Genomic DNA, 13134 nt, shown 5'->3' with positions numbered 1-13134 from the left:
TTGGCCTTGTTATTGGTCCATGTCTTGGGTGTATTGGTCTGAGGCGAAGCGGAAGGCCAATACTGCTGGCAGAGGACCAATAATAAGGCCAATACAGAAATACACGTAATAGTATCTTTATTAATTAACTACAGTGTTACAATATTTTTTTTATTTCATTTAGCAAGTGATAAACATTTTTACCTTGAAGTGGAACTATCCAAATCTCAGTTTCCTTTTATAAGATGCAATATCTAATGATTCGGTGCCGTTTGAAGTATCTTCAGCCTTTTCTCATCTGATGAACTTTTCTACCCTTTCCAGTCACTATAAAGTGTTACAACTTTAATTAAGACACAACACATAAATAGTAATTGGAAAGGTACTGCCATTGCATGTGTAATGCAAATATATTTTAAAATAAAAATAATGTAAGAGTTGAAATTGATACAACTATCCATAAGCCAATTGACCAAAGAACGAAGATTTGCATAATTACAGAATGCATATGCCTGGTTCGGGTTTAAAAATAAACGACCGTTTAAATACAAAACATGAGAAGCGACAGCAAACAGCAATAAACTGCTTCGCTGAGCGCAGCTTGATACGCCCGCAGAGGTCCAACCCTGAACAGTTGGGGCAAAAATGGACACAATATTCAAGCTTGATACAGGTCTGAATTTGGATTGTAATTAAATAATTGACATATTATAGGTTTCTGAATAAATGTAGTCAAAGAACTTGAAATTGGTTATATGAATTGAATTTATATTCAATTAAAGATTTCTTGCTGTTGTGCAATACACTGTGCTGTTGCGCAATACTTAGTAAATCTGTTGTCGGACTATAAACAAATAAAGCTCAATTAATTCTCAATGTCATATTAGAAATTTATGAAAATGTAAAGGGAGCTTACATCAATAGATATAAACAATTCACCAAAGTTTCATGAGAATTGCTGACAGCATTTTTGAGTTATTGTCAGAAAACTGGAAAATCCCCTCTTTTTTAATGAATAAAACCCCATAACTCAGAAATGTAAAATGTAAAATTTATAAAATTCTAAACGGAGCTTACATCAATAGATATATACAATTCACCAAAGTTTCATAAGAACTGCTGAAAGCATTTTTGATTTTTTGTCAGAAAACTGGAAAATCCCCCTTTTTCTATGAATAAAACCCTGTAACTCGGAAACGTAAAATCTAAAATATATAAAAATTGAAGGGAGCTCATGTCAATAGATATAAACAATTCACCACAATTTCTTGCAAGTTGGTGAAAGCATTCTTGAGTTATTGTCCGAAAACTGCAAAATCCCCCTTTTTTTAATGAATAAAACCCCATAATTCGGAAACGTAAAATCTAAAATTTATAAAAAAAACGAAAGGGAGCTCACGTCAACAGATATAAACAATTCACCAAAGTTTTATGCAAATTGGTTAAAGCGTTTTTGAGTTAATGTCCGACATGTAGACGACGGACGGACAGACGGACAACGGTATACCATAATACGTCCCGTAAACGGGCGTATAAAAATTGATTTGTACCATCCACATGATGAGATTATGAGGTCGTCAAGAAATGAACTTTGTGATAATTTACTCGTTCCCCAAACCTGAAATAATCCCATCGTCTACTTTCAAAATGCTTTTTAAATGAATGGGACCGTCTTTAACCTATAATATATGACATACTGAATGTTTCAGCTTGTTTATGGTGAGTAAATTGTTTACTTTCAGTTTGAGTTTATCGTGACTTACGATCTAAAAACTAGAGACATTCCGAAATCCTGTTTTGTAAACAAAGATTCATACGCACAGCGTGGGTATAACCGTATTACTAATTTCCGATTATTAAAATCTTCGTAAATCTGGATAAAGACCAGTTTCTATCCATTGGATATCAAAATGATTCCGATTTTCACTTTTTTTAATGATTGTAAAGTTGAAATGGCATGAAAGGCTGACATTATTTAGGAGAACTATTTTGTCTAGCGATTGCTGATCATTGGAGAGTAAAAAGTCCAACACCATAACAAAACGGATCTATTTATCATATATACATACCGATTGTTTACGATTGTAAGACATGTGCATAAAAGTGAAAGCTCGAATAAATATGAAAAATATAACAAAGGGATAGCTCTAAATACCATTTAATAACAAAAAACAAATGGACAGGTCAAGATATCTTTTTCGTAAATAAAATAAAGTATGTAAACTGGTTCCCGTCCGACTACAACACTTTGTTCGAGTGTAGCGTAATACAAGCAGATTCCAGTTAGTATGTAAAATAGTAAATATGAAACCGAGTGCGGTAGGTGGAGGCAATAATCGACTTCCGTAAGTTCTGGTCAATGGTATCAGAAACATGCCGCTCATAGCGTCATTTTCCAAAAATTGAAGTTTTATAAACTCGTCAAAATATAACATTTAAATTGACCTATTACTACAGAATACTGTAAAATTCTCCAACTAGAATTCCCTGGAATATTCTCTTTAAATCTTTCTTGATCTGATACAGATTTGGAGGAATTCAAATTAAAATGAATCAAATCATAAAAAAAGAGATTAAGGAAGAAAAGAATTTATTTAATTTTGACCTCAGAGAATAGAAAAAAAATTTCATCCATCTGATAAACTGTACATGAACCTCTTTAGAAATGTAAAACTTGCATAGATCCAAATATAGTCAAATCTTGCACACCATAATTTATAAAGAAATTCTAAAATCCATGTTTGATATACCATCGATTCATTTATTTACAAATTTTCAAAGATTGAGGAAAACTTGCATTTTCGTGGTTATTTGATTTTGTGGTGTTGCCAAAGTGTGCACACATTCCTATAGAAAATTTATATTTCATTTAACATTTAAATTTGTGTTCAAATTTATTGAAAACAAAAGCTTAATTATTTTTTTCCAAGATAAGAAAGAAAAGAATTGATATGTCACATCTTCAGGAAGGGGACAGGGAAAACTTTAATAGGTAGATAGATCAATACTTTAAACAGTAAAAAAAAATTTATTTTTTATTTTTTTATCCAACACTTTTTATAATAAACAACAGTACAGCAAGTTCATATATATATATATAAATAGAATATAGAACAACTCATCAGAAAAAGTAAAGTACTTGAACTTGAATTTAACTTTGTTGGGTTTTATAAAAAGTAACATAACACAACAAAAAAGCAAAACCACATTTTTTATCTTTCATTTTTGATAATTCTATCTCTTTTACAATGCCCCCCTCTGCTCTGCCTTATGCATAAATATAGTTCCACATACTTTAGATTTGACAAAAAGTGATGTTGAAGTACAACTTGTAATTGTTGCACTGTCTGTAAAACACAAATGATGCCCCCACCTGACCATAAGAAATTATAATTTTAACAATATGTAACAATATGTATGATGATTGCAATAATAATTGCACGCAATAATTTCTGAATTTACAGTACATGTTTTATGCAATATACAGTACACCTTGTTATAATCTTACCTCAACAAGCCAGGAGACAAGCTTTTTAAATGCTGACAACACAGAATCATCATACATTTTCTTTACAACCAAAACTGTTAATGGAGCTTTTACCCACTTTAATTTCTGACTGCTTGGATCTGGAATTGTCCTGAAAAGCAATATATAGAACTACATTGCATTACATGTACAAGGGTCTGAATGAGGGGTCCTGAAAAGCAATATATAGAACTACATTGCATTACATGTACGAGGGTCTGAATGAGGGGTCCTGAAAAGCAATATATAGAACTACATTGCATTACATGTACGAGGGTCTGAATGAGGGGTCCTTCATTTCTGTATTCTTTAATTTTTTTCAGGCCATTTTTCTCTTTCCTTTATACTTTTTTGTCCATTATTCTCTATTCTTTATATTTAAGCACTTCATTATTCTCTATTCTTTATTTTGTAAACACCCATCCACACCCTCGTGTACACAATCATAACTTGTCATATATGGAAAAATAGACACACGTCTGTTCAAAATATCTAGTTTACCCAAATTTCATGCTGTATTTCATACATTACAAATTTATTATGTCACACTCGACATTGGATGAGTGGAACCTTGGAAAAGTCGAATACTTTCGTCCAATCCCTTGCAACTGCAACCTTAAAGAGTTTCGGCTGATATCAAAATGTATTTAAAAATATTATTTAACCCTCAGAGCATTGATTAAAGATAAAGATACCTGATTTTTTTGTACTCTTCACTGGCTACTTCCTCACATTTCACAGTAAAGGCCCCGACATGACAAAATGTAAAATATTCAAACATAAAAAAAAACCAAAGGCCTACTGGTAATTAATGACAAAACAATAAACTAAAAACAATTATGAGACAGCAACCAATTGCAACAAGCACTGAATTACAAGCTCCTGACTAATGGAACACTGCGCTTTTCAGAGCTTTCTGCATTTGGTATCCTGATGTTCATGAATTTGTAATTTGCACTTAATTTTTGACATTTAAGTGCCAGTCTGCCTAAGAATCAGGCAGTGGTGAAAACATGACAAACTAGATATAATTGAGATGGGAGCCATCTCTGTGGGCCCCGCTGTGTGGTAAAAAAATTGTATCTGTATCATTGGACATGGGGTTGTCAACTGAAACCAAAGTTTTTGACCTTGACCTTTGACCTAGGAAGTTGTACATAAATTATGACACACCCTCTGGTGTTGGTTTATATACATGTCAAGTATAAACTTTGAAATCATAACGGTTCTCAAGATATAGAGCGGACATGATCTTTACCATAGGACATGGGGTTGTCAAATAAAACCAAAGTTTTTGTCCTTGACCTTTGACCTAGGAAGTTGTACATACATTATGACACACCCTCTGGTGTTGGTTAATAGATATGTCAAGTATAAACTTTGAAATCATAACGGTTCTCTAGATATAGAGCGGACACAATTTGTTACGGACGGACAGGCTGATCACTATGGCAGACCCTAATAAAAACCCGCTGAAGTATACATTGATTTCAGTTCATAAAAGGTAGTAATGCATGAAATAACTTTCTCTTCCATTTCCTGTTCTAATTATAGTAGATACAATTTGGTTGAAATGCACTTTAAATCAACATTTAAGGGGAGATAACTCTGTAATTTGCTAACTTTCTAACCAAAACTTATCTTGAGTTATTTTGAATTACCAGACATACAGAAACAAAAGACATACTATTTTAGCTTAGGATGAGGATTTCTTCAAAGAATACTAATAGAATACTAATTCAACAACCACGTGCACACATATTACCTTAAATTAGGATAGAGCGAAGCAGTCCACAGCTTTTTAGAAAGCTCAAACTTGTATCATTATTAGATTAAGGACAATAAGAAAGCTAGGAATAAGATGTGTTGTGCTTTTAGATGTACTCAGTATATTTATCAACAAGTAGTGCATGACTTCAGTACTAATCTAAGTTTTACCTATCAGGTACACAAACTGTAAAGGCCTTGCTCTGATAACCTATATATGATTTCAATTATGTATGATTACTGTAGAAACATTAATTTTCGTGGGGTTAAAATTTCGTGGTTTTGTCTCTTTATAAGATTTCATGGGGATTTAATTTCGTGGTTTCCAGGAAATGGAAGTGATATTATATGTAGGTTAAATTTTCGTGGGGGTTTTAATTTCGTGGATATATTCTTTCCACGAAGTAAACGAAATTAAATCGTCCACTTAAATTTCTGCTTTTACAGTATTTATAATATTTTGATGTTTCTTTTAAAGAAAGCACTTGGCCATCTTATTAATAAGAATGTTCCCTACTTTTTCAATCTTCTTCCTTTGACCTTTTGCTGCTGTGCTGCAAATGTTGCCAATTAAACATCTTTCATTTTCATATCATAGACTACTAGGAAAAGTAAGAGTCAATTCAGATACTAAAGTCTTAATTTAATTAATATTAAAATAAGAAGTGGTATAATTGCCAATGAGACAACATTCCACCAGATTAATCAATTGATTGTTGGTTGCTTAATGTCCAGTGGCAAATATTTCATGACATTCCACCAGAAACCACATGACTAGAAGTAAACAGCTTTAGGTCTTTTTTATGAAATTTGTCAAAAATAAGGTTCATTTTTATTCTTACTACACATTTTAATTGCTCTTTAAATATAACATTAAAATTTTAATAAAATGCTTCGCTGGGCGCAGCTTGATACGACCGCAGAGGTCGAACCCTGAACAGTTGGGGCAAGTATGGACACAACATTCAAGCCTGATACAGCTCTGAATTTGGATTATGATTAAATATTTGACACAGCATAGGTTTCTGACACAGAGAGAAAGTGGTCTAAGAACTTCAATTTTTTTAATTTACCTATTATGGTCCAATGTCCAAAATCAAAATACATGGTTAGATTCAGCATATCAAAGAACCCCATATATTCAATTTTTGTTGAAATCAAACAAAGTTTAATTTTGGATCCCAACTTGGATAAACTTGAAAACTGGTCCCATAATCAAAAATATAAACACATGTTTAGATTCAGCAGATCAAAGTAACCCAAGAATTCAATTTTTGTTAAAATCAAACTAAGTTTAATTTTGGACCCTTTGGACCTTAATGTAGACCAATTTAAAAAACGGGACCCAAAATTAAAAATCTAAAAACACGGTTAGATTTGGCATATCAAAAAACCCCAATAATTCAATTTTTGATGAAATCAAACAAAGTTTAATTTTGGACCCTTTTGAACTCAATATGATCCAATTTGATAGCGGGCCCACAAATAAAAAATCTAAATACATGGTAAGATACAGCATATCAAACCCCATATATTCAATTTTTGATGAAATCAAACAAAGTTTAATTTTGGACCCCAACTTGGACCAACTTGAAAACTGGGCCCATAATCAAAAATCTAAACACATGTTTAGATTCAGCATATCAAAGAACCCCAAGAATTCAATTTTTGTTAAAATCAAACTAAGTTTAATTTTGGACCCTTTGGACCTTAATGTAGACCAATTTAAATAAAATGCTTCGCTGGGGCGCAGCTTGATACGACCGCAGAGGTCGAACCCTGAACAGTTGGGGCAAGTATGGACACAACATTCAAGCTTGATACAGCTCTGAATTTGGATTGTTATTAAATATTTGACACAGCATAGGTTTCTGACACAGAAAGAATGTGGTCTAAGAACTTGAATTTTTTTAATTTACCTATTATGGTCCAATGTCCAAAATCAAAATACATGGTTAGATTCAGCATATCAAAGAACCCCATATATTCAATTTTTGTTAAAATCAAACAAAGTTTAATTTTGGACCCCAACTTGGACCAACTTGAAAACTGGGCCCATAATCAAAAATCTAAACACATGTTTAGATTCAGCATATCAAAGAACCCCAAGAATTCAATTTTTGCTAAAATCAAACTAAGTTTAATTTTGGACCCTTTGGACCTTAATGTAGACCAATTTAAAAAACGGGACTTAAAATTAAAAATCTAAATACACGGTTAGATTTGGAATATCAAAGAACCCCAATAATTCAATTTTTGATGAAATCAAACAAAGTTTAATTTTGGACCCTTTTGACCTCAATATGAACCAATTTGATAGCGGGGCCCACAAATAAAAATTCTAAATTCATGGTTAGATTCAGCATATCAAAGAACCCCATATATTCAATTTTTGTTGAAATCAAAAAAAGTTTAATTTTGGACCCCAACTTGGACCAACTTGAAAACTGGGCCCATAATCAAAAATCTAAATACATGTTTAGATTCAGCATATCAAAGAACCCCATATATTCAATTTTTGTTGAAATCAAACAAAGTTTAAATACTGGACCCTATCTTGGACCAACTTGAAAACTGGGCCCATAATCAAAAATCTAAACACATGTTTAGATTCAGCAAATCAAAGAACCCCAAGAATTCAATTTTTGTTAAAATCAAACTAAGTTTAATTTTGGACCCTTTGGACCTCAATGTAGACCAATTTAAAAAACAGGACCCAAAATTAAAAACCTAAATACACGGTTAGATTTGGAATATCAAAGAACCCCAATAATTCAATTTTAGATGAAATCAAACAAAGTTTAATTTTGGACCCTTTTGACCTCAATATGAACCAATTAGATAACGGGGTCCACAAATAAAAAATCTAAATACATGGTTAGATTCAGCATATCAAAGAACCCCATATATTCAATTTTTGTTGAAATCAAACAAAGTTTAATTTTGGACCCCAATTTGGACCAACTTGAAAACTGGGCCAAAAATCAAAAATCTAAATACATGTTTAGATTCAGCATATCAAAGAACCTCATATATTCAATTTTTGCTAAAATCAAACAAAGTTTAATTTTGGACCCTTTGGACATTAATGTAGACCAATTTGAAAACTGGACCCAAAATTAAAAATCTAAATACACTGTTAGATTCGGCATAACAAATAAATAAATGTAATCAAAGATTTTACAAATCTAATGCGCCATACTGTGCAATTAAAGATTACTTCTTGAAATTTTTCAATATTTGAAATTTGAAAAAAAAATAATATTTGAAGAATAATTCTTTTTAATTTCTGAAATCTGAAATGAGAAAAAATTGGCCCCCCACAATTTCTTTTTATCCCCCCCCCCCTTTTTCCCCCAAAAAAATTCTTTCCCTCAAGATATGGTCATAATCTCAATTCAAATTTCCAATGGAGTTGGCAACCATAATTACCCATTTAAATTTACCATAGTGCTAACTTAATCTATTTTATAATAGAATTAATAAAAATATAGTGTCAAATCTTTCATATGGATTTTTTTGTAAAAAAAAAAGATGAAAACATTTGCAGATATTTTTACTGGTCTTCCTTTATAAATATGCATTTCTTTAAACATAATTTAAAAGCAGTGTAAGGGAAGTAACCAAAACGTTGTATTTGGATTACCTCCCTTACACTGTTTTAGATTATCTTTATTGTTCATTAACCATTACTTTATACATAATTTAAAAGCAGTGTAAGGGAGATAATTTCAATGATGTATTTGATTTATCTCCCTTACACTGCTTTAAATTATGTTTTGTACTAAAGTATTTGTCCATTAACCAGGACAACCTTGTTTTTCCCCCTTTTTTGCCCCTAATTCCTAAACGGTTTGAGCCATAACCCCCCAAAGCAAATCCTAACCATCCCTTTGTGGTATGGAAACTTGTAGTATTATTTCAGAGAGATCCATACACCGTTCCACAGTTATTGTCTGGAAACTAGAAAATGCTCATTTTTGGCCCCTTTTTGGCCCCTAATTCCTTAACTGTTGGTACCATAACCCCCAAAATCAATCCCAACCTTCCTTTTGTGGTATTTAACCTTATGGTCAAATTTCAAAAAGATCCATTCACTTAAACTAAAGTTAGAGTGCGAAAACCAATATGTATTCGGACAACGACGCCGGACTACGACGACGACGACGACGACGACGACGCCAACGTCATACCAATATACGACCACAAAATTTTTTTGCGGTCGTATAAAAACATAGTTGTACCTGCAATAAGTCACATTATTATTTCCGTCCATTATCCTCAGTAATATCTGCTATTACTTTTATTATACTATATCTCCAGTCTAGTGCTCATAAATTCCTTTTGATTGCAAGCTGGTATCAAGCTTGTATTTGATATTTAACTAAATCAATTTTCTCACTTTTTTAATACATGTACTTTCGAAAAAAGTTATACACAAAATAATTCAAAAGTATCATTTATCAACACCTTAAGAAGCACAATCATCCTATTAAATATTTAGCAGTTCAACCTTTAGAAGTAGTAAATAAGCAGCCTGGTGAATCTCATTCAAAGTTTGTACGATCGCGGAAAATAATTGAATTAAATTGGATTAAAAAATTACAGACTGTCTACCCTCTCGGTCTTAATGATAATATCATGGGAATTGGTAATATATCAAGAACCGATTCTGTTAACATTTTGGATATAGTTTCTAAAACTGTTCGTAAAAACCGTTCTCATGGTCGTAGAAAAAATCGCAATCAAAGAAAATTTCGGACCAATCATACCAATATTTCGGACCTAATTTCTATTTCAAAAAACAACGGCAGACATTATCTGTTAACAAAGCTCTGTTCATTACCGGTTAATAAGTTAAATAAAATTTTAGAGGATTGCAACACAATTTCATATAGCAGTCCTAAGTATGAAATCGTTCAAATTATAATGGCATATTGTTATTCTAAACTGTTTCCCAAAATTGATCGCCCTGAAGATCATAAAAAACAGTTTATTAAAATAAAGTATGTCAATAAAGGTTTTGATTTTGTAAATATTGCCGGTATTTTTAACGACCATTCTGTTAAAGAACAAATTCCGGGATATTTTGATAATACTGAGCTCCCTCTTATTTGTTATATTTACAAGAAATCTACCCGGAAATTTGTGTTTAATTATAGCCAATTGTGTAAAGATGTTAATATCAGTGAAAATACACCTACTTCATGTAATTGCAGTAATTCCGAATACATTTATGGACCCATTTCCCATGTTATAACAGGAGATCTTAACATCGTTCAAGACCGAGAGTTAAAATCATTCCTCAGTAAAGGACCTAAATATCGTCCCCCGTCAATTATTAATTGGAATGAGTGTCGTAATATCATCCACGACTCACTCCATACTTACTGTTTGAAATGGATAAAACGGGAAAAAGCTGACAAAAAATCTTTGGACTCTTTTTTTAAATCAGTAATGAACATAGTTGATATACGTATTCAACATTTTAAAGAACATTTTACTCTTAACAATAACCACAATAAACCTATTTCTCGTATCAAACATAAACTAAAAGAACTAGCCAAGGAATTTGTTTTTGTCCCGGCCGATAAAGCTGCTAATAATATTATTATTGTTTGACGTAAATTTTACATTGAGGTTCTGAAAAAAGAAATCACCAATTCACCAACATTCCAACTGACTCCATTTTCAGAAAACGACATCTGTAACAAACATAAACTTTTAGCTACCGCTTTACAAGCAGAACCAAATACAATGAAAGTCCCAACTATGTATTGGCTTCCGAAGCTACACAAAACACCTTACAAATATAGATTCATTTCGTCTTCAAGCCATTGTTCCACTACTAAATTGTCTATTCTTCTTACCAGTACACTTGGTACAATCAAAAACCTGATAATAAATTGTTCAAATAAGGCCTTCGAAAATAGTGGAATTAATTACTTTTGGAGTGTCAAGAACTCGTTGGAAGTACTTGATAAATTGCATGCATATATTGGTGATTTTGAATCTGTTCAAAGTTTTGATTTTTCTACCCTATATACCACATTGCCTCACATTCTCATTAAGAAAAAATTCACACACCTAATTAAATGGGCATTTAAAAAGTCAGAATGTGAATATATATGTTCAAACTCTTTTAGGTCATTTTTTAGTAGCAATAAACAAAAAAACTATGTCAATTGGACATGCTTTGATACTATATATGCCCTTGAATTTTTACTAGATAACATTTTTGTTCGCTTTGGAGATTCCGTATATCGTCAGGTTATCGGAATTCCAATGGGGACTAACTGTGCACCACTTATTGCGGACCTTTTTTTGTATTGCTATGAGTTACAATTTATGACAAAAATCAGTAAAGACCCATCGAAACAACATCTGATACACAAATTTAATAATACTTTTAGATATTTGGATGATATTTTGGCTCTCAATAATGACGACTTCAGTATGTATACTAAAGAAATTTATCCTGTTGAACTTACTTTAAATAAAGCTAATACTAACAATGACCACTGCCCTTTCCTCGATCTTGATATCTATATCATTAACGGAAAGCTTAATACTAAAATATATGATAAAAGAGATGATTTTTCATTTCCTATCGTTAATTATCCATTTTTAGATGGTGACGTTCCCTTGTCACCATCTTACGGTGTTTATATATCTCAACTTGTACGATTCGCTCGTGTATGTAACAATGTTTTAGATTTTAACGAGAGAAATGTATGTATTACTGAAAAATTATTACACCAGGGTTTTCGATATCACAAACTAGTCAAAACATTTACTAAATTTTATCATCGGTATAAGGACATCATTCGTAAATATAGCTCAACATGCAGACTTCTTATACGTTCAGGTATTTCACATCCAATTTTTTATGGAAATATTCTTTATAAAGCACAAAAATGTCAGTATTCACCTCTGAAACTAACAAAACCTTTAAATAGACTTATTAAGAAGGGATATAGTTACGATACTGTTGTCAGGTCATTAAAGATTGCATATTTTGGCGTTGATATTGATTCACTTATAGGGTCTTTGCATCTGCACTAAACACATTTATTTAAAAACCAGTTGTTGGCATGACACGGGTTATGTTCTTCTCATATATGTTATGATGGTATGATACTAAACCCCTAACGGGAAGGATTGTGCCTGATATTCATATGATGAAGACATAATCTTTCAATCAGTTTAATTGAAGTCTGGAGCTGGCATGTCAGTTAACTGCTAGTAGTCTGTTGTTATTTATGTATTATTGTCATTTTGTTTATTTTCTTTGGTTACATCTTCTGACATCAGACTCGGACTTCTCTTGAACTGAATTTTAATGTGCGTATTGTTATGCGTTTACTTTTCTACATTGGCTAGAGGTATAGGGGGAGGGTTGAGATCTCATAAACATGTTTAACCCCGCCGCATTTTTGCGCCTGTCCCAAGTCAGGAGCCTCTAGCCTTTGTTAGTCTTGTATTATTTTTAATTTTAGTTTCTTGTGTACAATTTGGAGTTTAGTATGGCGTTCATTATCACTGAACTAGTATATATATTTGTTTAGGGGCCAGCTGAAGGACGCCTCCGGGTGCGGGAATTTCTCGCTGCATTGAAGACCTGTTGGTGGCCTTCTGCTGTTGTCTGTTCTGTGGTCGGGTTGTTGTCTCTTTGACACATTCCCCATTTCCATTCTCAATTTTATCATAATATATATAGTGTTTCACAATTCACTAGTTCATCCTCTAATTATCAAATACATCTTTAACTGGATTAATATAGGCCACTAAGCTTTGCTCCAGTAAGAATTAAAGAACTTATGCAATACTGCACAATTTTTTGTCATAACACGTAACTTTTT

General features: G+C 32.3%; 1 protein-coding gene across 1 annotated transcript in view; it reads right to left on the bottom strand.

Moving 5' to 3' along the window:
* LOC127720296 (NAD kinase-like) overlaps positions 1-13134 on the bottom strand; it is a gene marked incomplete at its 5' end in the record, with an annotated part of 44818 nt that overhangs the window by 19795 nt on the left and 11889 nt on the right. Inside the window, one exon of the mRNA XM_052226811.1 lies at positions 3488-3617. Coding sequence (XP_052082771.1) covers positions 3488-3617 — 130 coding nt within the window. The remainder of the gene's footprint in view (positions 1-3487; positions 3618-13134) is intronic.

This window comes from Mytilus californianus, unplaced genomic scaffold (genome assembly GCF_021869535.1).
Source record: "Mytilus californianus isolate M0D057914Y unplaced genomic scaffold, xbMytCali1.0.p SCAF_11, whole genome shotgun sequence".
In the NCBI taxonomy this organism is placed as follows: domain Eukaryota; kingdom Metazoa; phylum Mollusca; class Bivalvia; order Mytilida; family Mytilidae; genus Mytilus; species Mytilus californianus.
The sequence above is the reverse complement of the archived record's forward strand: the minus strand, read 5'-3'. Positions and strand labels throughout refer to the sequence as shown.